The sequence below is a fragment of the Chlorocebus sabaeus genome, chromosome 9 (genome assembly GCF_047675955.1).
Source record: "Chlorocebus sabaeus isolate Y175 chromosome 9, mChlSab1.0.hap1, whole genome shotgun sequence".
In the NCBI taxonomy this organism is placed as follows: Eukaryota; Metazoa; Chordata; class Mammalia; order Primates; family Cercopithecidae; genus Chlorocebus; species Chlorocebus sabaeus.
The window spans coordinates 99,688,424-99,712,328 of record NC_132912.1 but is presented as its reverse complement, the minus strand read 5'-3'; the positions used below and the strand labels follow the sequence as shown (position 1 = coordinate 99,712,328).

The 23,905-nt window shown below is 36.1% G+C and overlaps 1 protein-coding gene across 8 annotated transcripts in view; it reads right to left on the bottom strand.

Annotated features, from left to right (window-relative positions):
- Nucleotides 1–23,905, bottom strand: part of LCOR (ligand dependent nuclear receptor corepressor) — a 160,930-nt gene that overhangs the window by 44,062 nt on the left and 92,963 nt on the right. For all 8 annotated transcript variants that reach the window (XM_007963714.3, XM_073019222.1, XM_007963715.3 and 5 more), the window contains 3 exons: nt 9,119–9,251; nt 3,758–4,045; nt 571–664 (listed from right to left, as the gene is read on the bottom strand). In XM_007963714.3, coding sequence (XP_007961905.2) covers nt 571–664; nt 3,758–4,045; nt 9,119–9,251 — 515 coding nt within the window. The remainder of the gene's footprint in view (nt 1–570; nt 665–3,757; nt 4,046–9,118; nt 9,252–23,905) is intronic.

Genomic DNA, 23,905 nt, shown 5'->3' with positions numbered 1-23,905 from the left:
TCAGAGAATTTACTTTAGTCTCCTAAGAGTTATCAAAACTGAGCAAGTAACAATGTCTTGGTAGCCTAAGATGGTTATGCATCAACATCTACAATCAGTCTTTCAGAAAACTACATTTTCTGAACTGCCAGAGTTAAAGTACAGTTTAAATCAACCACCAAAACCAAAAGAAACAAAAACGAACACACATACACACAAATCCCACTAGAGATACCAAGTATTGGAGCTCAATTTTCATTAAACTGCTTCAACACACATAACACTGTCTTTATATCTAAACTTTAGAATTATTTAACTTGAGTTTCACACTCCAAAACATGCCACAACAAAAAGTCTAAAGAAATAATTGCCATACTCATGGTTATTTACTATTTGTACTAAACTGACAAAAACTCATCTGTACTAGCCAATTTTACTTTGCACAGATTGTATTTTTACTTGACCTATGGTCCATATTTATAAATGACTTACTTAGAAGGGTTATTTTTTAAAATGTAAAAGGAGACTGGCATCAACCTTTGATGAATTATCTATATGAAACTGTGTAAGGCTACAAATATTCTCCCTTACCCGTTCCCTTGAGTACTGGAGCAGCCTGGAGAGTGGCTCAGGGAAGTGCTGCCAGCACATGGACTTTTCTTAGTGGACAGATCAAGTACACCGTCTGCAGAGACACAAAGAAACAACTGAGGATATTAAAAGCTAGGAGCAAATGTAAACTGAGTAGGCTAAAAATGAAAAAGCAGTAAGTAGGCTTATTGTAAGCCGATACGCTAGTCATATATTTGAGTTATTCAATCCTGAAGCAACATAAATTTAGCAAGGCATGTTATACTTAATATCCTCAAGGGCTAAATATATTATTAAAGGGGCAAAAAGAAAAGGTAAAACATATTACTGAAGATGTTAAGATATAGTGAAATACTAGAAATAGCAGTTTACATAGCATGAGGTCCGCTGTTACCAGAATTTTTAAGACTCCATTTTCTAAATTTTCCTTGATCAAAGCATACAAGTTTTTAATGTCCCACAGTGGCATACAAACTATAGAACCAAATCCCTCAAGAGCTAAATCTACCTGAAACTCCAAAAGTACATACACGTTGGATATAGAAAATTTTAAATAAGATATAAAAATTGTTTTTAAATGTAAGTTTTTGTCATTAAAGCACATGTATATACTAAACAAGATGGTCTGTAAGATGAATCAGTTAATGATTTATGATTTGGGTGTGTCCTAATAGTTTTCTAGACCACTATAAAAAATGTATACTTGTATTCAATCTTTTTTTTTTTTTTTTTTTTTTTTTTTTTTTTTGAGACAGAGTCTTGCTCTGTCGCCCGGGTTGGAGTGCAGTGGGGCGATCTCGCCTCACTGCAAGCTTCGCTTTCCGGGTTCACGCCATTCTCTCGCCTCAGCCCTTCTCTCACCTCAGCCTCCCGAGTAGCTGGGACTACAGGCGCCCGCCACCACGCCCGGCTAATTTTTTGTATTTTCAGTAGAGACGGAGTTTCACTGTGTTAGCCAGGATGGTCTCGATCTCCTGACCTGGTGATCCGCCTCCCAAAGTGCTGGGATTACAGGCGTGAGCCACCGCGCCCGGCCTGTATTCAGTCTTAAAAAAAATTGCAGAGATTCAAAATTCAATTGCTGGATTTTATGAATGTAAGGATTTTTCAATTAAGAAGACATTAAAAGTTGGTGAAGAAAGCTGAAAGAAAGAAGAATGAAACTGTCTTGATATTGATGAGAGCCTGGAAGTACAACCATTTTTTACTGCAACTAGACCAAATCGCAAATTCATGTTAATATATAAAATTAGAAGACTTTCTTTTCCCTCAAAGACATTTTTCTCCTTATTGAAATACCCGGAAAAGAAATATTTTAAAGCTACCACTCTGACCGAAATTAACAGAACAAGATAATACACAATGTCTTTGACTTTCAGTTGGCCAGCAGAGGGGTCTTACAATCTAGTTACATTAAAAATTACCCCAGGGTAGAAGCTACTTACAAATTGTATCGGAGGACATTTTATTTCAGGCTGTTAGAAATAAACAGGCAACTGAGTTTGTAAACAAAAAATCACTACACTCATAAGTGTTTAGTCCATTAGAGTCACTAATATTTCTAAAAATATAATCATAAGCTTATAGAACCAATTATCCTATTAGACATCTAACCCAATTATACATCTAAGTAGCAAATGTACTGCTTACAACATTTCCAACCAAAGACACTATTATTTAAAGACAAGTCAAATAGTCAATTTGTCTAATCAAACAGGCAATATATTTTAAGTCTACCACTAAAAATATTGTGCTTTTTAGTTGAAAACACATTCATTAAGGAAATATAATTTAAAATTTTTACTTCATTTGAAGTCTACATACTATAATGCTATCATGTAGTTCAAATTCCTCTTTGTAAGAGCATGCTGTCAATACAATGTATCATCTCTTAAGTGTAACAGTAGTTATAACCAGTTAAATTAGACTACGTGGTATCATTTTATGTTAACCTCCATTAATAGTTTAAATATAATTCTACGTTGTCATTCTCCTAATATAAACCTGAAGCTTCTGACGCAATATTTAGAGTGAAGAGATCTTTAATGAAAACTACCAATTTGTGGAAAACAATCATCAATAAAAAAGATACAACTTTGTAAATATGGTAACCAAAGGTACATGAGAAATGTGAACAAGGAGGAGGTCTCCTGTCAATAAATCTCTCAGAACTCAGATATTTTGTTTGCTGTTCACCACACAGGAAAAGGATAAAAGCAAAGGAAAACTACTCAAAAGAAAATCCATTTCAAAGAGGTTATTTAAGAATTAAATGTATTTTCCAAAATAAGCATGTATTTCTCACCAATAAATCCACATAATCTCATAACCTTTCTGTATACTCAAGATTTCTATGACAATAAAATCTCATTAGTACAGACATCACCAATTTACAATTTGTAGTGGTTCAAACCGTGGCTGAGTTGAAATGCTTGCTTCAATTTTTGTAAATTAAAGGTAAAATGAGATCACAAAGCAACAGGAATATCTACTGAAGAAAATAAACTTCAGAGACTCAAGAAATATTTGCTAAACAAAACTGATAACCTCTTAACTTCATCACTTAGTGTCCTCATCAACAAATTCCCTTTTGGAAATACTTTCAAGTTAGTCAGTGGATGTGTGTGTTTATGTATGTGTTTCTGTATTTATAAAACATTGAATATACTTAACAACCTAAAGTATGTTTTGCTGCTTTCTCTATTTGTAACCCCAGTAGTTTCTTTTTCAAAATTCAAATACATGTTTTTCCTTATGATCTCATTTGCAGAGCATATAACTTATACTTAACAAGTAGAGGCATATTTCTCAGACAGGTGCTAGTCCTAGAAAATTTATAGTTAAGAGGAAAACTTACTTTTCCATAGGAGTTTTAAAAAACATAAAAATACTATGGAAAATATAAAACGCTTATATAAATATCAAGCAAATGAAAGATTAGTGACAACTGTTAACCACCTGACTTTCCTGAGTGGTACATCAATCATGACCATGAACTGCTGACAGATAAAGCTGTAACAACTTTAGCTGTACTTCTCCATCACTGCATAGTAAGAAATAATTTAAAAATCACATTAGTTTTTATGCTATTATTGTTGCTGATGCTCTGCTTGCCAACACTTTTTTTTTTTCTCCCTAAATTAAAGTATTCTGATAAGATAGAGGAGACCTTGACAACAGACCATACCTTGTTCGCTAGGTTCTGACTGAGACTTTCTGACAGTAAGGTCCAGAGGTGAGTCTTGGTCAGCCATGAGAAGTTTGCTGAGCACAGGGTTCTGAGTAGTTGCAGCCGTGGGAGAGGTGGTGACTGGAGATGCTTTCGGCAGGCTTTGGTTCTTTGTGCTATTGGGCTGGCTGGGGTCCTGAGTAGAGCTATTTTTTGAGGTATATTCAGCAGCAAATTGTTGGATCATTCGCTGCATGATCTCACGGGCCACTAGGGGAATATTGGGGTCGGAGACCCAGGGACTGTCTGTAAATAAAGATTTATTTACTTTTAAAGTGGGACAATGTACTAAAAAAAAACAGCTTTCAAGTAAACATAAAATTTCATTTTATTTTTCTTAAAATGCAGTTATCTTAAAAATAGTATCTCCCCTTTGACTTATATATTCTAAGCTTTTGAGTTGTCGATTTTTAAAAATAAAATTTTCATTAAAATAATTCTAAACATTTTGCCCCATATAATAATTGAACATTATGAAATTAAATAAAGGGATAACAAGTAGAATATCTTCTGGGCAAGAATCACTTACCTGACACAGAAATCCCAAAACCCTTCTCTTAGGAAATAATTACTCTCATGTTAACACACCTATAGGTCACATCAGGTTTCCCTAGATTTTTTCCTCAGTCACCTTCTCCTAAATATTTGAAGAATGCATTACTGAGTTCATGAGTGCTGAATTTACTTTATATTAAAGACAGAAGGCACACCAAGATTATAAAAGGAGATACTTAATTTTCAGATCCATTTTAGGCTAGGGCAATCATTCTCACACTTTAATGTTCATCAGAATCACCTTGATGGCTTGCAAAAACAGATTGTTGGGTTCTCTCCCCAGAGTTTCTGATTCAGTAGTTCTAGGGTGGGCTCAAGAACTGGCACTCTAACAAGTTCTTAGATGCTGCTGGTCTGGGGACCACAATTTCAGAACCTCTGGGCTAGGTGTTTAAATGTCAAATCTCAAAAACCTAAGAAAAACCACATATTTTCCAAGGATACTTTAAATAAACTCTGTCAACTAGTAAAACAATAGGGAAATAATGAAATAAACATCTAAATTATCAATTTCTAGTCAGTGTTAAGTTTAGACCGTAAGAACTCATTAACTCAAAAACCTTTTAGCACTGGGAGAGACTCTGAAGGGCAAAAGAGGTTAAGATGAAAGGGAAAATGACTTGTATAAATATATTATCATCACGCCTCTAAATTACCACACTATAATAGTCAATCAGGAAGACTAAGCTTCTCAAGAGCTGAGACTGTGGTTGTTTACCTCTGTGTACCTCTAAATACCTAATCTTGCCTGATCTAAAGTGTGTATTCAATTTAGCTGAATACTAAACAGGTCAATCAAATCAATCAGCATGAAATAGCCCTTTAAAAAAAAAATAAAATGAAGAAAATGTGTTTGTTTACCTCTGCGTACCTCTATATACCTAATCTTGCCTGGTCTAAAGTGTGTATTCAATTTAGTTGAATACTAAATAGTCAGTCAACATGAAATAGTCCTTAAAAAAAAAAAAAAAGGGAAATGTGATCAAAAGAGTAGGTGGCCACTACAAATTTATACAGGTGATTAGTGATAGACCCTCGATTAAAACTCTTCCCCTGGTCTTACTGTTTTACCTGTGACCTTTGCTTCCCAAGACACCTTTGAGGCTTTCCAAGACAGTTATCAGGAAACCAAGGTTTCTTTAGTCTTTTAAAGATTAGCTATAGAAGGCAAATAACTTTTACCCACAGTATTTTGGAGCTGTAAGGAACTTACAAATTAAGAGTTTAATTTATAAAGTTAAAGAAAAACTGACTCTAATTACTAACTAAAATCTAAAATCTCCACAATAAACAACAAACAAACAAATACATCATCAAAACCTCACAGGACTCCTAAGAACAGGCTTTTTTTTCCCCCTAAAGGATGATATTCAATACCAGAAGATGCTCACAAAGTTGTGCTATTTATTTCATCTTCTGGGGTTTAGTGAGGTTCACTCTACTAGTAACAATGTTTCTGTTATACTAAGCAGTATTTATAACTTGAAATGTCCTCTCCATAAATAAGAGACTATAAGTATTTCCGGTGGTTTAAAAATAAAGGTATGGAACCAGGTAAGGTTCAGAAGTTGCTACAGTTACTGAAAATGGTTCCTCAGTGTTTTAATAAACATTTTATATATACACTGCTTTTTAAATATCTCCATCCACTGAATTTTCTTAATAGTCATTTAACTTTCCAGTTAAGACCCATTTTTCTCCCTACATAAATCTCCATATGACTCACTGTATAAATTTCAAGTTTTAGTACATTAGTTTACCTTTTCACCCCTGAATAGTTGGAGAACATGTAATACATAAAGGAAATTTCCATACAAAAAGTAAAATAAAATTTATGAATTTATGAGATGCCTCTGTGTTTAAGTAGTATTAATAAAGAGCTCTGTGAAGAGTCAAAGATATTAGGACAAGGACCACAGACCACTATCTTTGAGCACTCAATGTCTGCAGAATCTTGTCTCTTTATTGAATGAAAACATAGTCATGAGACAAGACAGTGTTTATGAATTACACCTCTGCCATTTGAATTTCTCTATCTTGTGAAAATTTATTGAACAGATTTCATTCTTTGACATACTTAAAATACACATCTACAAACATATCCACACCCAGGGGAACACAGCACAACTGAGTCAAATAAAAGCAACAAATCAGATAAAAAATAAAACTGCAGAAAAACATGTTACATCACAGTATATCTTAAAAGGCAAATCTAACCTTTTTAATACAAGTGACAAAGCAAGCTGAAAAGAAACGTCATTATGACATTTGTAGAAGGTTTACTGTTCTTAAAATGAAATTTATTATGGATTCCATATCATAAAAGCCTACTTTTATTCCACCTCTGATTCTACTTAACTATACATAATCTTTACACAAATTATTTAAAATACAGAATTTACAATACTTTGAAACAAGGGACCAAATCTAAGCATCTGAATTATTTATTAAAACAAAAGATTCTCTTCAGATTAAAATGTCCATTATATCCCTGGATACTAAACATTTTCGGTATTAATTTAAAGAGTACTAATGGCTATTTTGGAGATGGTTACAAGAGAATTATATCTAAAAATATCAATATTAATACATAAAGGGGAAGAAAATGTCCAAATTCCAGAGCAAGAGTTCTTTCTCTGGGCATCACATGCCTGTACTTAAACAAATAAACTCAACTTACAATTTCAGAGCATTCCCATCTTTTGAAATCTATCCTGAGACTGATTCTGAGGTACAAATTCCTCCCCTAAAGGTTATAACCCAAAAGCTTAATTTCTTAAAAAAACTTTATAAAAACTTTAAAGTTATTCCTCTATGACAAAGGGATGGGACTAGTAGAAAAGTGCGACAGAACTTTTCTGTAGGAGTCTTATGATTGACCTTATTAATGTCCCCTAAGCAAAGAGTGGATGAAAAGTGGTTCCGCCATGTAAATTAGGGAGAGGAAGTCCTCTTTTCAGATAATGAAGCTTGCTATAACAACACATCAGATCAATGACTCTGTGTACATCCTTCAGGAGAGGAGCTGCAAAGACATTTTATTTGGTAAGCAAACTGATAGAACTGCTCTACCAGTTGTTGATACTTAAATTTGCTTTTAACAATCAAATGTTCATAAAACTAAAAAAACAATTATTTTGAACATAATTTTGGAATTCTGAGCAGTGTGCAGGAATAAGAAGACATAGGAGACTGAGCCGGGAGATTTAGGTCAGGAGATGCTAGTGGGTGTTTACAGAGAATTAAGGATGTACTAAACGATTTAATTCTGCCTAGAGTGCTCATGGAAGAAAATAGGGGAAAAAGTGCCACAGACAATAATCTCTGTGCATTTCTTAATTTTATATGACACTGTACTTTATACCACCTTTTGGAAATACTGATCACATTAAGCAGAAGCCCAGTTAGTGTCCAACTGTAAAGAAACCCAACAGAACCAGCACTTATGAGACTTTTAACCAATGTCAAAGGGAAGGAGGGAATTTCCAGAGGAATGAGAGGTGTAAACTAGAACATATGAAGAATTATTAAAGAAAATGGAATCACTGAGTCTGCTGAAGATTAAATAAGAATATTTAAGATTATCAAGAGTTTGTATGAAACTTTTAGAACCCATCATAGTAACCACCATCTTGGAAATGGAGGAAAAGTATAACTAAGAAGTATAAATCCATTTAGAATTTCTTTTTTTTTTTTTTTTTTTTTTTTTGAGACGGAGTCTCGCTCTGTCGCCCAGGCTGGAGTGCTGTGGCCGGATCTCAGCTCACTGCAAGCTCCGCCTCCCGGGTTCCCGTCATTCTCCTGCCTCAGCCTCCCGAGTAGCTGGGACTACAGGCGCCCGCCACCTCGCCCGGCTAGTTTTTTGTATTTTTTAGTAGAGACGGGGTTTCACCGTGTTAGCCAGGATGGTCTCGATCTCCTGACCTCGTGATCCGCCCGTCTCGGCCTCCCAAAGTGCTGGGATTATAGGCTTGAGCCACCGTGCCCGGCCAGAATTTCTTAAAAGTAAAGACTGTTCACTAGAAGGCAATATGAAGGGAACTTTCCTGAGGTTCTGGCTGATGGCAATTATGCTTTGTGAATAGAGAATAAATCTGAATGCCTCTATGAAGGATTTATAAGCCTCAAGACTCCATGACTGAAGAACTTTTCTGTATTTCAAAAGAAATGTAAAACATGCCTACAAAAGTTTCAAGGAGAAAGATAAATTTTAAAAATGCAAGAGGTTGAGCTATTAAATGCCACCTCAAATGCAGCGGGAAAAGTTTTACTACATAATAATAATTTCCCTAATTTTAATATAGAAAATTTTAGTGAAACAAGACTGTATCAAGGAAAAAAATGCTTACAAATCTAATTTTATGATATAACTACATTTTCTCTCCAAATGAAATTTCAGGTTGGAATCACTAAAAGAAAAAAAAAAACCACAGTTGGTTTTAGTTATCAGTGATTAAAACAGTAACTATCTCTATAAGTTGTCTAACAAAATATAGTACTACTGAGAGCTTAACATTTTTAGAATTTCGTAATAATTTTCTAAACTATTAACTCACCATCACGTCAGAGCCTAAATGTGGCAAACAGGGTTTACCTTAACCCTAATTCCAATTTGAACTTGACCCAAGGGATATAGAACAATATAAATTATATCATCAATAAAGAAAAATCTTTTTAAGAGGAACTTTAAAAATGACATTGAAATTAAGGAGATTAATAACACAAGACAAGCAGATGCTAAATATCATCTTCACTGAAACCAACCTTTTCTATAAAAGACTGCATTGAGGAATTCTTCTGCTTGTCTCTCGAATCGAATGATTTTTGCTTGCTCTTGTTTAAGCAGAGCTTCTTGACCAGCTCCCGAAGCTGGTTCATCCAGACCGACTAAGTGTCCCTGCAAAAATACTTGGTGAAATAGTTGCACAAAAGTCTTTTCCCATTCAATATCAAAAGCATAGATACGAAATCAAAGACAAAGTTAGTAGCAAATAAGGCAAATTAATTTGATGCAATTAAAATATTTTAAAACTTCAGTATAAATTTTATGAAAAAGTATAAAAGCAAAATAAATGTAAACATATTCTTTAGTTGGATTTTATCCACTTTTTTTTGACTATGAGTTTTGTTCAAAACTTAGTCTAATTAAACTTTAAGTGCCAGAGGAATAATTTCCTTGAAAGCACTCTATTATTCTATAGTTATCTTTCACAGGCAACTCAATTCAGACAGAACGTTTTTAATTTACAAGAAAAAAAAAATTTTAAATTCCAAATCTCATTTGAGGATCCTAGCATGAGATCTATTTTTCACCAGACACAAAACACAAACACTTTTAAAAGGCCATTAGGAAGAAAAACTCAGAATACATCTCAATTCACTATTCTGTCTTTAGATTACTTTTTAAAAACTGTGATTCTCAAACCTTTAATGGGTTGTAAAATAGATTAACTGGTCGAAAGCAGCACTAGCAAAATGAACTGAAAACTAGAATGCACTGCATGTTCTGAGTGTAAGCAATGCATTGATTTTTGTTAGTGTATCTATGTTTGAACAGCTTTGAAATATAAACAGTGAATCCGAAGGGGCGCCGTGGCTCATGCCTGTAATCCCAGCACTTAGGGAGGCTGAGGCAGGCGGATCACTTGAGGTCAGGAGTTCGAGACCAGCCTGGCCAACATGGTGAAACCCAGTCTCTACTAAAAATACAAAAATTAGCTGGGCATGGTGGCGCATGCCTGTAATGCCAACTACTCAGGAGGCTGAGGCCTGAGAATCACTTGAACCTGGGAGGTGGAGGTTGCACTTGAGATTATGCTACTGCACTCCAGCCTGGGTGACAGAGCAAGACTTTGTCTCAAAAAAAGAAAAGTACATCAGAAAGTTTCTCTGACCAAAAAGTTCCAATACGCTGTACTATAATCATCCCTGAGATTCCCAGCCTCTAATCCCAGACTGCAGGAGCACTGGACCAAGTTGACAATACTTTGCACCTACCTCCACTCTTGTATCTTACAATAACAGAAAATAAAAGTATTTTTAAAAAGCTAAGTGCATATTTAAGTGTTCTTTAAGTTCTAGCGCATATAATTTATTTGAAATCACTTTAATGTATGAATTAATGCCTTTATTTCCATATCTAAGTGCTCTAAATAAGAAAATGTGACATATCTTGGCACAATGAAAAGGAATTAAACAACACATTGAAGACATGTTATAATGCACAAATGATTCCCTCAAAAATTTAAAAAATACCCACTGATACTTGCAACTGGCTTTCTATAATTTCTCATCCTAAGATTTATGTTAAAAGCACAACCAAAATATGTATTTAGCATGGATTATATGTTGTAAAAAGCTTAATATGAAGCACTGGCATAGTCAAACTAAAATAATGATCCTTAAACACTGCTATATAAGGCACAGTAAGTTTGCTATATAATGTATTAAAAAATTTAAATGAAATATTTTAAGTCTTATAAATAATGAGAACCTTTATTATAGTTGTATTTGCCAACATTCTCTTTTATAAATTTCTCTATCACATTAACTATTTTGAGGAAGGCTGAACAATTTTCCAAAGCAGCTACATCATTTATATTACCAAAAACAATGTATATGGGTTCTCACTTCTCCACATACTTATGAACACTTGTTATCTTTTTTATTACACCCATTTTAGTAGATAAGAAGTGGTACATCTCACGGTTTAAGGTTTGTATTTTCCCAGTTGACTAATGATGTTGAGCATCTTTTCATGTGCTTATTGGCACATTATACCTTCTTTGGAAAAATGTCCATTCAGATCATTGATTTTTTTTTTTTTTTTTTGAGACGGAGTCTCACTCTGTTGCCTAGGCTGGAGCACAGTGATCTTGGCTCACTGCAACCTCCGCCTCCCGGGTTCAAATGATTCTCCTGCCTCAGTCTCCCGAGCAGCTGAGACTGTAGGCACGTACCATCATGCCTGGCTTTTTGTATTTTTAGTAGTGACGGGGTTTCACCGTGTTGGCCAGGATGGTCTCCATCTCTTGACCTTGTGATCCACCTGCCTCGGCCTCCCAAAGTGCTGGGATTACAGGCGTGAGCCACCGCACCCGGCCGAGATCCTTGCTCATTTTTTATTGAGTCATTTACCATTTTACTGTTGCACTGTGAGAATTCTTGATATATTCTGAAACAAGTCCATTATTAGATATATGATTTGCAAATATTTTCTCCCATTCTTTGAGTTTTATTACTTGATAGTACTGACGGTACTGTTAGTAGCATGAAAGCTTTAACTTTAGTGAATTCCAATCTATATATTTTTCGTCACTTGTGCTTTTGATGTTATACCTAAAAAACTTGGCCATGAAGATTTAACCCTATGCTTTCTTCTAAGAATTTTATAGTTTTAGGGCTTACTTTTAGGCCTATAATACATGTCAAGTTAATTTAGTGTATGGCATAAGGAACGGGTCCAACCTCATTCTCTTGCATGTGGATACTCACTTGGTTCCAGCACCTTTTGGTGAAAAAACAATTCTTTCCCCCAAAGAACTATTTTAGAACTCTTGTCAAAAGTCACTGGCCATACATTTTACTTCTGGACACTCGATTCTATTCCACTATTTATATATCTATCCTCAAGCCAGCATCACATTAAGCTGCCCAAGGTAGTTTTATAGTAAGTTTTGAAACTGGTAAAGTGTAAATCCTCCCAATTTGTTCTTCTTTTACAAGATTGTTTAGACTATTTGAAGTCTCTTAAATTTTCATATGAATTTTAGGACCAGCTTGTGAATCTCTGCAAAAAAGTCAGTTGGGATTTTGGTAGAAAATGCACTGAATCCGCATATCAATTTGGGAAGTAATACCATGGTAACAATTTTAAGTCTTCTGATCCATGAACATGTCTTTCCATGTAATTTCTTTCAGCAATATTTTGTAATTTACAACATATGAGTCTTATACTTCTTTTATATTTATTCCAAAGTGTTGTATTTTTTTGATGCTACTGTAAATAGTTTTCAAACTTTCATGTTCATATTGTTCACTGCTAGTGTATAGCAATACAATTATGTTTTTTTTTTTAATGATGTGGTATTCTGAACCTTGCTGAACTTGTTAAACTCTAACAGTGTTTTGTAGATTTCTTGGGATTTTCTATATACATCATCATGTCATCTGTAAACCGAGACAGTTTTACCTCTTCTTCTGCAATCTGAATGACTTTGGTTTCTTTTTATTGCCTAATTTCCCTGGCTAGAACCCTCATGTACAACGGTGGATGTACATGGTGAGAGTGGACATCCTGCCTTGTTCCTGATTTTGGGGGAAGCTGTTCCATCTTTTAGTTGGTGTTTTTGTAGTTCAGGTTGAGAAAGTTCCCTTCTATTCCTGGTTTGTTGGGTTTGTTTGTTTTTACATCAAGAAAAAGTGCTGGATTTGGCCAAATGCCATTTTGGAGGGTGTCTATAGAGATGATCATGTGGTGTCACTTACTGTATTAATACATTGTATTACAGTAATTGACGTAAGAGTGTTAAACCAGCCAGGTACAGTGGCTCATGCCTGTAATTCCAGCTCTTTGGAAGGCTGAGGCAGGAGGATCGCCTGAGTCCAGGAGTTCGAGACCTGCCTGAGCAACACAGGGAGACCCCCGTCTCTACAAATCAGTTAAAAAATTATTAACAGTTGGGCATGGTGGTGCACACCTGTAGTCCCAGCTACCTGGGGGCTGAGGCAGGAATATTTCCTGAGCCTGGGAGGTCAAGGCTGCAGTGAGCCATGATTGTGCCACTGTGCTCCAGCCTGGACGACAGGGTGAGACAAAATAAATAGATAGATAGATAGATAGATAGGGTGTTAAACCAACTTTGCACTCCTGGGATACATTCCATTTGGTTGTGGTATATAACACTTTTTATATGTTGCAAAATTTGGTTTGCTAATGTTTTGTTGAGGACTTTTTTGTGCTGGTACTCATAAATGGTATTTGTCTGTAGTTTTCTTGTGATATCTTTGGTTTTCATATAAATAATACTGGCCTCACAGAATAAGGACGTCTTCCCTCTTCTTCTATACTTTGAAAAAGTTTGTGAAGAAATGGTATTAATTCATCTTTAAACATCTGATAGAATATGCCAGTGAAGGCAGAGCGTGGTGGCTCACACCTGTAATCCCAGCACTTTGGGAGGCTGAGGCGGGCAGATCGCTTGAGCCCAGGAGTTTGAGACCAGCCTGGGCAACATCATGAGATCCCATCTCTATTTAAAAAAAGAAAGAAAAAATATATATACCAGTGAAGATACCTGGCCACAGGCTTTTCTTTGATGGAAGTTTATAAATTACTAATTTAATCTCAATGCTTGCTCTAAGTTGTATTAGTTCCCTAGGGGTGCTATATTTTTTCACAAACTGGGTGGCTTAAAACAGCAGAGATTTATTCTCTCACAGCTCTGGAATCCAGGCATCCAAAATTAGGGTGTCAGCATGGTCATTCTCCCTCTGAAAGCTCTAGAGAAGAGTCCTTCCTTGCCTCTTCCTAGCTTCTGGTGGTTGCTGACAATCCTTGGCATTCCTTGCCTTGTGGCAGTGTAACTCCAATCTCTGTCCCCTTATAAGGCAACAGTCATTGGATTTAGGGTCCACTCTAATCCAGTATAACTTCATCATAAATTGATTACATCTGCAAAGACCTTACAGTGGTCTCCTCTTATCTGCAGTTTTGCTTTCCACAGTTACCCATGGTACAGTACAATAATATATTTTGAGAAAAGAGAGCGAATATTCACATAACTTTTGTTATAATTGTTCAATTTTATTATTAGTTGTTAATCTCTTATTGTGATTAATTTACAAATTAAGCTTTATCATAGGTGTGTGTACAGGAAAAAACATAGTATATATAGGGTTTGGTACGATCTGTAGTTTCAGGCATCCCCTTACAAGTGGGAAGACTACTGTTATTTCCAAATAAGGTCACATTCACAGGTACCAGGGGTGGATTCATGTTTTAGGGGGACACAATTCAATCTGCATCATAGGTTTATTCAGATTTTCTGTTTCACCTTACATCAGTATTGGTAAGTTTGTAACTTTCTAGGAATTTGCCTATTTCATCAAATTCTCTAAACTGCGGCATACACATTGTTCACTGTATTCCCCAACTTTTTTTACTTCTGACTTCCTCTATTTCATTTGTGATTAGTAACTTGAGTCTTCTATTTTTCTTGATCAGAGCTAAAGTTTACCTAATTGGTTGATCTTTTTTAAAAAAACAGTTTTTGGTTTTGTTGATTTTATCATTTTTTACATGACTTCATTTCTTTCTGCTCTCGCATCTTTACTATTTCCCTCTTTCTGCCTGCTTTGGTTTAGTTTGCTCTTCTTTTTCTAGTTTCCTAATGTGGATGATTAGGGTATTGATTTGAGACCTGCTTTTTAAATTTAAACTTCTAAGTACTGTTAGCTACATCTCATTCATTTTGGTAAGTTTTAAAAATTCATCTGAAACTAGTTTCTAATTTCCTTTGCCTGATCCAGTAAAAGCCGGGCCCCTTTGCAGGGGCATGCTGTTGCCAATGTTTGAGGTTTCCTCCAACCCCAGGAGGGCTCTTAGCTTGTCTCTTATTCTGATTCTCTGTTAAACGTCTAACAGGGGAATCCTCAGAGCCTACTCTGGCTCAGGAAACTGCTTGATTCATGAATCAAATAAATAAATAAATGTCTAACAGTTCTGTCATTTCACCTGTTGCTACGAATATGAGGGATCTTCCAGGTGTCTCTTTACTATTCACACAGGTCTTCATCATTTTCAACACTTTTAGGTGTGAGATTTTCTAAGCCAGAGAGTTCTGGAGTTCTCTGTTTATTTTTGTTGTTGTTAAGTTTGTTTTCTTTAAAGACAGGATCTTGCTCTGTTGCCCAGGCTTCAGCGCAGTGGCACAATCACGGCTCACTGCAAGCCTTGACTTCCTGGGCTAAAGCCATCCTCCCGCCTCAGCCTCCCAAGTGGCTGGGATTACAGGTGTGTGCCACCACACCAGGCTAATTTTTAAAATATTTTGTAGAGAAGGAGTCTCACTCTATTGCCCAGGTTGTTGCAGAACTACTGACCTCAAGCAATCCTCCTGCCTTGGCTTCCTAAAGTGCTGGATTACAGGCATGAGCCACCGCACCCTGCTGGAATTCTGTTTGTGATGTCAACCCTTCCAATAAAATAAACCAATAAGAATAAAAAAGTTTATATGACATACAACTAACAGAGCTAATAAAATAGCCAGGAGATGACCAGGCGCAGTGGCTTAAGCCTGTAATTCCAGTACTTTGGGAGGCCAATGCAGGCAGATCACCTGAGGTCAGGAGTTTGAGACCAGCCTGGCTAAAGTGGTGAAACCCCATCTCTGCTAAAAATACAAACATTAGCCGGGGGTGGTGGCATGCACCTGTAATTCTAGCTACTCAAGAGGCTGAGGCAGGAAAAACACTTGAACCTGGGAGGTGGAGGTAGCAGTGCGCCAAGATCGCACCACTGCACTCCAGACCAGGCAATAGTGACAGACTCTGTCTCACAAAAAAAAAAAAAAAAAAAAAAAAAAAGTAAAATAGCGCCAGAAGATAAGGAAAAGTTAAAGAAACCAACTCATGTCGTCTCCCCTCAGCTGAATTCTAAAATAATACATTATGTATAGTATGGCAAATAACAAAATGATGCGAAATCTTCTTCTGTAACTCAAAAACCATTTTCTTTGCATTTATTATTCTTAATACATTTAGGAATATTTATTTATTATTAAAAAACAAGTTGTTGGCATAAAACTAAATATGAGTACCATCTGCTGAATAACACTTAATTTTCCAAGCAATGTTTGAGGGTACTTTTTATAAAATCATCATAATAGTTCTACAAACATTAATTCCATTTTTATTGATTTATTTTTCAAATCCATCATCAGTAGCATATTTTTAAAATTACGTAAGTCTTAGTATTTAGAGGAAGGAAAATCCCCTCTCATTATTTATATCTTTAAAATATCCTGGCCATTCTAGCTTTATTCTCCAGATTATATATTTAAAATCACTTATAAAGAAAGATCAAAGACCTAGATTAGTGAATTCTGCTATCCCCCCGGCAAAAGCTCCCCAAAGACAGACAATGCGTTTTTGATCACAATAGCATTATATCTAGAAAGTAATTCAGAAAGAGTAATATCCTTAAAATATTCAGTCTTCTCTTTTAGGAACTGCTTTAAATTTACCCAAGTGGACTTTAATGGATTTCAAAGTTTATTCATATAGTTCCCACATACTTATTATCTTACTTTTTTCCTGTCATTATGGAAAGGATTTTTCTTTTACTTCCTAACCGCTGCTGCTGAAACAAATGAAGAATGTATTTATATATGTTTGCATATAAAATTTAATTTTGTATACAGCTTTCAGGGGAAAGTGTAGGTCATCTATCTTCAGGTTGTTATGTTCTCTGGTAGACGCACTACTTTGTGTCCCACGTCCCAATATCCTTCAAGTCATTTCTTTTTTTTTTTTTTTTGAGACGGAGTCTCGCTCTGTCGCCCAGGCTGGAAAGCAGTGGCGCGATCTCAGCTCACTGCAAGCTCCGCCTCCCGGGTTCATGCCATTCTCCTGTCTCAGCCTCCCAAGTAGCTGGAACTACAGGCGCCCGCCACCACGCCCGGCTAGGTTTTTTTTTTTTAAATTTTAGTAGAGACAGGGTTTTACCGTGTTAGCCAGGATGGTCTCGATCTCCTGACCTTGTGATCTGCCCGCCTCGGCCTCCCAAAGTGCTGGGATTACAGGCATGAACCACTGCGTGTGGCCCAAGTCATTTCTTTTAAGGGAATTGTGGAAGGTGGTAGGGAGAAGCAGAGAGAAAAAGAGCTATAGAAACTATCAATGCTGCCAGGCGTGGTGGCTCATGCCGGTGATCCCAGTACTTTGGGAGGCCAAGGCGGTGGATCACTTGAGGTCAGGAGTTTGAGACCAGCCTTGCCAACATGGTGAAACCCCATCTCTACCAAAAATACAAAAAAATTACCCAGGCATGGTGGTGTGCACCTGTAGTCCCAGCTACTCGGGAGCTGATGCAGAATAATCACTTGAATCTGGGAGGCGGAGGTTGCAGTGAACCAAGATGACACCACTACACTCCAGCCTGGGAAACAGAGTGAGACTCCATTTCAAAGAAAAAAAAAAAAAATACCAGTGCTTTTTGGTGTCACCATCCATCACCCAAAGCAGCGGAGGAGATACAATACTAAATGGGCTGAGATATTTTCCAACAGGAAAAGCTTTAATAATAACATTAAAAATATTTCTCATAATTTGTAATAATAGTAAAAGCTTTACAAATATACACTTTTATTATCTAATATGAGCCTTTATTATGTTTTCTAGGAAAGGCTATAAAATATCTAAAATATATTTTTAAATATGGAGTATGTCTAGCCCATTTTGTGCTGCTATAACAACATTCCTGAGAGTAAGTAATTTATAAATAACAGAAGCTTATCTTCTCACAGTCTGGAACCTGGAATTCCATGATCATGGCAACAGCATTCAGTGCCTGGTGAGGGCCTTCTTGCTGCACTCTCACATGGCAGAAGGCAGAGAAGGGCAAGTAAGCTAGCCTAGCACTGCACCAAGTCCCTTTTTAAATTCCATTAAGAAGGAAGGAGTCCTTATGGCCTAATCACCTCTTAAAAGGCCCTACCTCTTAATACTATCATATTGGCAACACCTGCATTTTGGAGCGGCCCCGTTGAAAGCGCAGAAGTTGACCCCACGCTTTTCTCCACAATTTAAAGTAGCTCTCTCTCAGGGCCACTAGAAATGTTTTAGGAAGTTATTTGGGTTGAAGGAAAATGACAGTATAAAATAACTGCTGAGAGAAATTAAACATGAATACAGATGAGATAAACTATGTAAACTCAAATACTACTACTGACATGCCAATTCTTTCTAAATTAATTTAAGTTTCAATATAATCCTAATCAAAATCCTAGAAGGCTTTTTCAAGAATTGGTAAGATGATTATAATCTTTATAAACTTTATAAAGAAAGATCAAAGACCTAGATTAGCAAAACAAGTTTGAAAAACAAAAAAATTAGAAGACTCATACTACTAGATTTCTACATATAAAGATATAATAATAAAGACACTGGGGTAGTGGTGTAAGGACAGACATACAGATCAATGGCACAAAATACAGGCACACTTCACTTTATTGCACTTGGCAGATTCTGTGTCTTTCACAAATTAAAGGTTTGGGGCAACCCTCTGTCAACCAAGTCTAGCAGTGCCATTTTCCCAGGAGCATGTGGTCACTTTGTGTCACATTTTTGTAATATCCGCAATATTTCAAACTTTTTAATGGTTATTATTTCATAGTGGTGATTCCTAATCAGTGGTTTTTGATGTTACTGTAGTAATTATTTTGAGGTCCCACAAACTGCACCTGTATAAGATGGTGAACTAAACTGATAAATGTTAGCTATGTTCTGATCCACTAAACACCTGTTCCCTTGTCTTTCTCCCTCTCCTCCGACCTCCTATTCCCTGAGACAAAACAATAGAAATTAGGCCAGTTAATATACTTTACAATGACCTCTAGTGTTCAAGTGAAAGAAAGACTTGCATATCTCTCACTTTAAATCAAAAGCTAGAAATGATTGAGCTTAGTGAGGAAGGCATGCTGAAAGCTGACAGGTCAAAACATAAGTCTCTTATGTCAGTTAGCCAACTTGTGAATGTAAAGGAAAAAGTTCTTAAGGAAAATCAGACGCACTACTCCAGTGAACACAAAAATGACAAGAAAGTACAACAGCTTTATTGCTTATATGAAGAAAGCCTGAGTGGTCTGGATAGAAGACCACTACAGCTACAACATTCTCTTAAGCCAAAGCCTAACCCAGATATTCAATTATATGAAGGCTGAGAGATGAGGAAGCTGCAGAAGAAACGCTGGAAGCTAGTCGAGGTTGGCTTATGGGGTTTAAGGAAAGAAGTCATCTCTCTAATAACAAAAGTGCAAAGTGAAGTGGCAAGTGCTGATACAGAAACTACACCAAGTTATCCCGAAGATCACTCTAAGATCACTGACGAAGGTGGTTACACAAAACAACAGATTTTCAATGTAGACAAAAAGGCCTCATACTGGAAGAAGATGCCAGCAAGGACTTTCATAGTTAGAGAGGACAAGTCAATGCCTGGCTTCAAAGCTTCAAGAACAGGTTGACTCACTTGTTAAAGACTGATGCAGTGGTGACCAAGGTTGAAGCCAATGCTCATTTACCATTCCCCAAATTCAAGGGTCCTTAAGAATTATGCTAACTCTACACTGCCTGTACTCTATAAACAGAACAACAAAGTCTGGATGACAGCACATGTGTTTATATTACGGTTTACTGAACATTTTAAGGCCACAGTTAACACCTAATGCTCAGGAAAAAAAGAAAAAAGAAAAAAGATTCCTTTAAAAATATTACTGCTCATTGACAATCCACCTGGTCATTCAAGAGCTCTGATGGAGATGTACAAGGAGATTAATGTTGTTTTCATGCCTACTAACACAACACCCATTCTGCAGCCCATGTATCCAAGAGTAATATTGACTTTCAAGTCTTGTTACTTAAGAAATACATTTTGCAAGGCTATAAGGATCTGGGCAAAGTAAATTAAAAACTTTCTGGAAAAGATTTGCCATTCTAGACACCATTAAGAACACTCGTGATTCAAGAGAGGAGAACAAAATATAAATATTAACAGGAGTTTTGGAGAAGTTGATTCAAACCCTCATGGATGACTTAGAGAAGTTCAAGATGTCAGTGGAGGAAGGACCCGCAGATATTGTGGAAATGGCAAGAGAACTTGAAGTGGAGCCTTAAGATGTAACTTAACTGTTTACAATCTCGTAACAAGACTTGAAAGGATGAAGAGTTGCTTGTTATAAATGAGGAAAAAAAAGTGGTTTATTTTTAAATGAGTCTACATCATGTTTTGAAGAAAGTAGTTTCTTGAGATGGAATCTACTCCTGGTGAAGATGCTGTCAACACTGTTGAAATAACAACAAAGGATATAGAATATTAAGCAAACTTAGTTCATACAGCAGCAGTGGGGTTTGAGAGAACCGGCTCCAATTTTGAATGAAGTTATACTGCAGGTAAAATGCAAACAGCCGCACATGCTACAGAGAAATCTTTCCTGAAAAGAAGTTAATCCATGCAGCAAACTTCATTGTTGTCTTCTTTTAAGAAATTGCACAGCCACCCCAACTTTCAGCAACCAACAACTTGATCAGTTGGCAGCAGTCAACATCAAGACATCACCAGCAAAAAGATTCCAATTCACTGAAGGCTCACATAATTGTTAGTATTTTTCAACAATAAAGCATTTCTTAAGTTACATACATTGTTTCTTTATATAAAATGCTATTGCACACTTAACAGACTACAATATTTTATTTTATTTTGAAGTAATTTCACACTTACAGAAAAGTTGCAGGAATACTACAAAAATAGCTATATATCCTTCACCCAGATCCACAAATTGTTATTTTGCCATATTTGCCTTATTTAGTCATTTTTGTTTTTCATAATTACTGCGTACAACACGGCATTTTCTTGAGCCATATGAAAATAAGTTGTTGCCATCATACCCCTCAGACCTCTTTACTCTTAAATATTTCAGTGTGTATTTCCCTTTTTCCTAAGAACAAGGATATCTGCTTACTGAACCACACTACATAGTTTCCAAAATCAGGAAAGTTAACCCTGATACAGTATTAACTAATATATGAATCTTACTCAAATTTTACCAATTACCCCAGTGACCTTTATATTCTCCCTTCTTAGTTTAAAATCCAATTTAGCATCACTCATTAAATTTGATTTCCACTACTCTTTAGTCTCCTTTAGTCTAGAATGGTTCCTCAACCATTTATTTATATATTAATTTTATTTCATTTTTATTTATTATTATTATTTTTTGAGATGGAGTTTCACTGTTGTTGCCCAGGCTGGAGTACAGTGGCGCAGTCTCGGCTCACTGCAACCTCTGCATCCCAGGTTCAAGCAGTTCTCCTGCCTTAGCCTCCTGAGTAGTTGGGACTACAGGTGTGTGCCACCACGCTCGGCTAAATTTTATATTTTTAGTAGAGACGGGGTTTCACCATGTTGGCCAGGCTGACCTCAGGTATTAAACTCCTGACCTCAGGTGATCCACCTGCCTCGGCCTCCCAAAGTGCCGGGATTACAGGCATGAGCCACTGGGCCCAGCCCTTTAATCTATTTTTAACGACAATGACATTTTTTAAATAGGGTAGAACACTTATTTTATAGAATTTCTCTCGATTTAGGTTTTTCTGATGTTTCTTTATGATTAAGTTCATAATATTAATAACAGCTAAGAGATGAAAGCAACCCAAGGGTCCACTGACAGATGAACAAAATGTGATATATACGTAAGTGGAATATTGTTCTGCTTTAAAAAGGAAGGAATTTTGACACATAAAACAATATAGAAAAACGTAAGGACATTAGGCAAAACAAGCCAGTCACAAAATGACAAATACTATATGATTCTACTCATATATCTTGAATAAGCAAACTCATTGAGATAAAAAGTAGAATAGTTGTTGCCAGGGGCTAAAGAGAGGAGGAAATGGGAGTTACTGTTTAATGGACAAAGAGTTTCAATTTTACAATATGAAGAGAGTTCTGGAGACTGGTTGCACAACAATGCAAGTACTTAACTACTGATCTTGTACACCTAAATATGGTTAAGATAGTAAATGTTGTCATGTATATTTTATTGTAATTTAAAAAAATAAAAAGGTACAATCCATGAAGAAAATGCAAATAACTTCAAAAAAGATGGAGACCTAATAAAAGGGGAGTGGGGGAAGAGAGAGCAGAACAAATACAAGCTCTCATAATCGAGGGGAAAGAACAAAGAAAGTCTAATGTGCAAATACCACTTCATAAGAAAGGAGAGAAAAAAGTGAGACCTACACTCATGGGCAGAAAGAAAGAAAATACTGACTCTACTAAGACATTCAAATGAAACACTGAGGCTCTATGTAACTCTAACCCAAATTTTTATATAAGTAGGCATATTCTAAACTTACTCAAATCACTGATTAATTCTAAGAATCTCCTTAAGCAATCTAAGAATCTCCTTAATCAAGCTATTGAAAACAGATTTTCAGAGAATCACAATATTTTAGAGTTGAAAGGTACCTCAATGTGTATACATTCCAATTGCCTCATGGTATTTACACTGACAAAATGTAAAATACAAAAATAAGATTTTGTTTAATATCTAGACTTCAGTAGTTTTTTATACTTAAAAACTCACTGCTAGATAAGGAAATCTTATTATTTTTCTTGAAACTTTACTTTTTATGTTGCTGGTATAACTAGAAAACTTTGAACAGCGCTGCAGATGAGAGGAGTACAGTTACTATGGCCTATACCACCTTACTATTGTGTTAAACACTGATTTCATATCTGAGAGTTTCTCACCAGTCACTGTGAGTGCAAAGTCAGCTGGCCACGGTTCTTATATTCAGGCATTCATGCCTCATTTAATTCCTACCAACTGTAACTTCTGAAGTTACACCGACTGTATTCTAATTCCAGTAGGAATCTCCTACCAATGTTCAGTAACTAATATCTCTTACAATCTTGCCTTTTCCAACTGTTCCCTCCTTTTAAGTTTTAATTTCTTCCTCTCAGCTTCTTCTATGAGTATAGTACTTAAGCTTCCCCCTTTAGCTCCCAAAATCTTTAATCCTTTGCCTATTCTTCTATGGTGCTGTTTTCATCATTCCTTTCACTGACAACTTTTCAAGCTAGTAGTGTATATTCATTTCTTAACTCCCACCAACACCCACATATTCATCAATGCTGTCAGACTTATAGTCTGTCCCTCACAACCAGAATTCTTAAGAACCTATTCTCTCAAAGTCCACTGTAGTATGTTTTGAGGGTACTTGCTCAATCCATCTGAGGTCCATTCTGGGAAATAGTACAGGAGTCCACGTTAGTTTGATGAACATGACAATCCATCCCCCCAGTCATTATAGAGTATGGGGCCAGGAAGATAACTGATGCAAAATGGGTAACTCATTTATTTTATGACTCTGTCTTCTTTTTAATCTGATCCTTACTTCCTAAAATGAAGGTCTTCTATAAAACTCAGTATTTTGTGCTTTACTCCTCAAAAACTTCATTTGCTCAAATAATCCAATCATATGTTTTCAGAAACCCTCTCCAATATATCTTCACCCCAGACCTTTTATTTCAACTCATTTCTCACAATCCTATCTACTGGACACTTCCAATTAAATGTTCACTCTCACCTCAAAATGCTTTGAGCTATCTCCATTTTCTCCTCGTAAAACTGGCCACTGCACCAAAACTTCCCCTTCCCTCTTCTTGACTTCTAATTGACTTTTAATTCATCATGCCAAGCCATCTGGGGTGGAAGCCTAATGTCAGTATCACTTTCCTCTCCCTCATTTATGTAGTTACGTAATCACTAA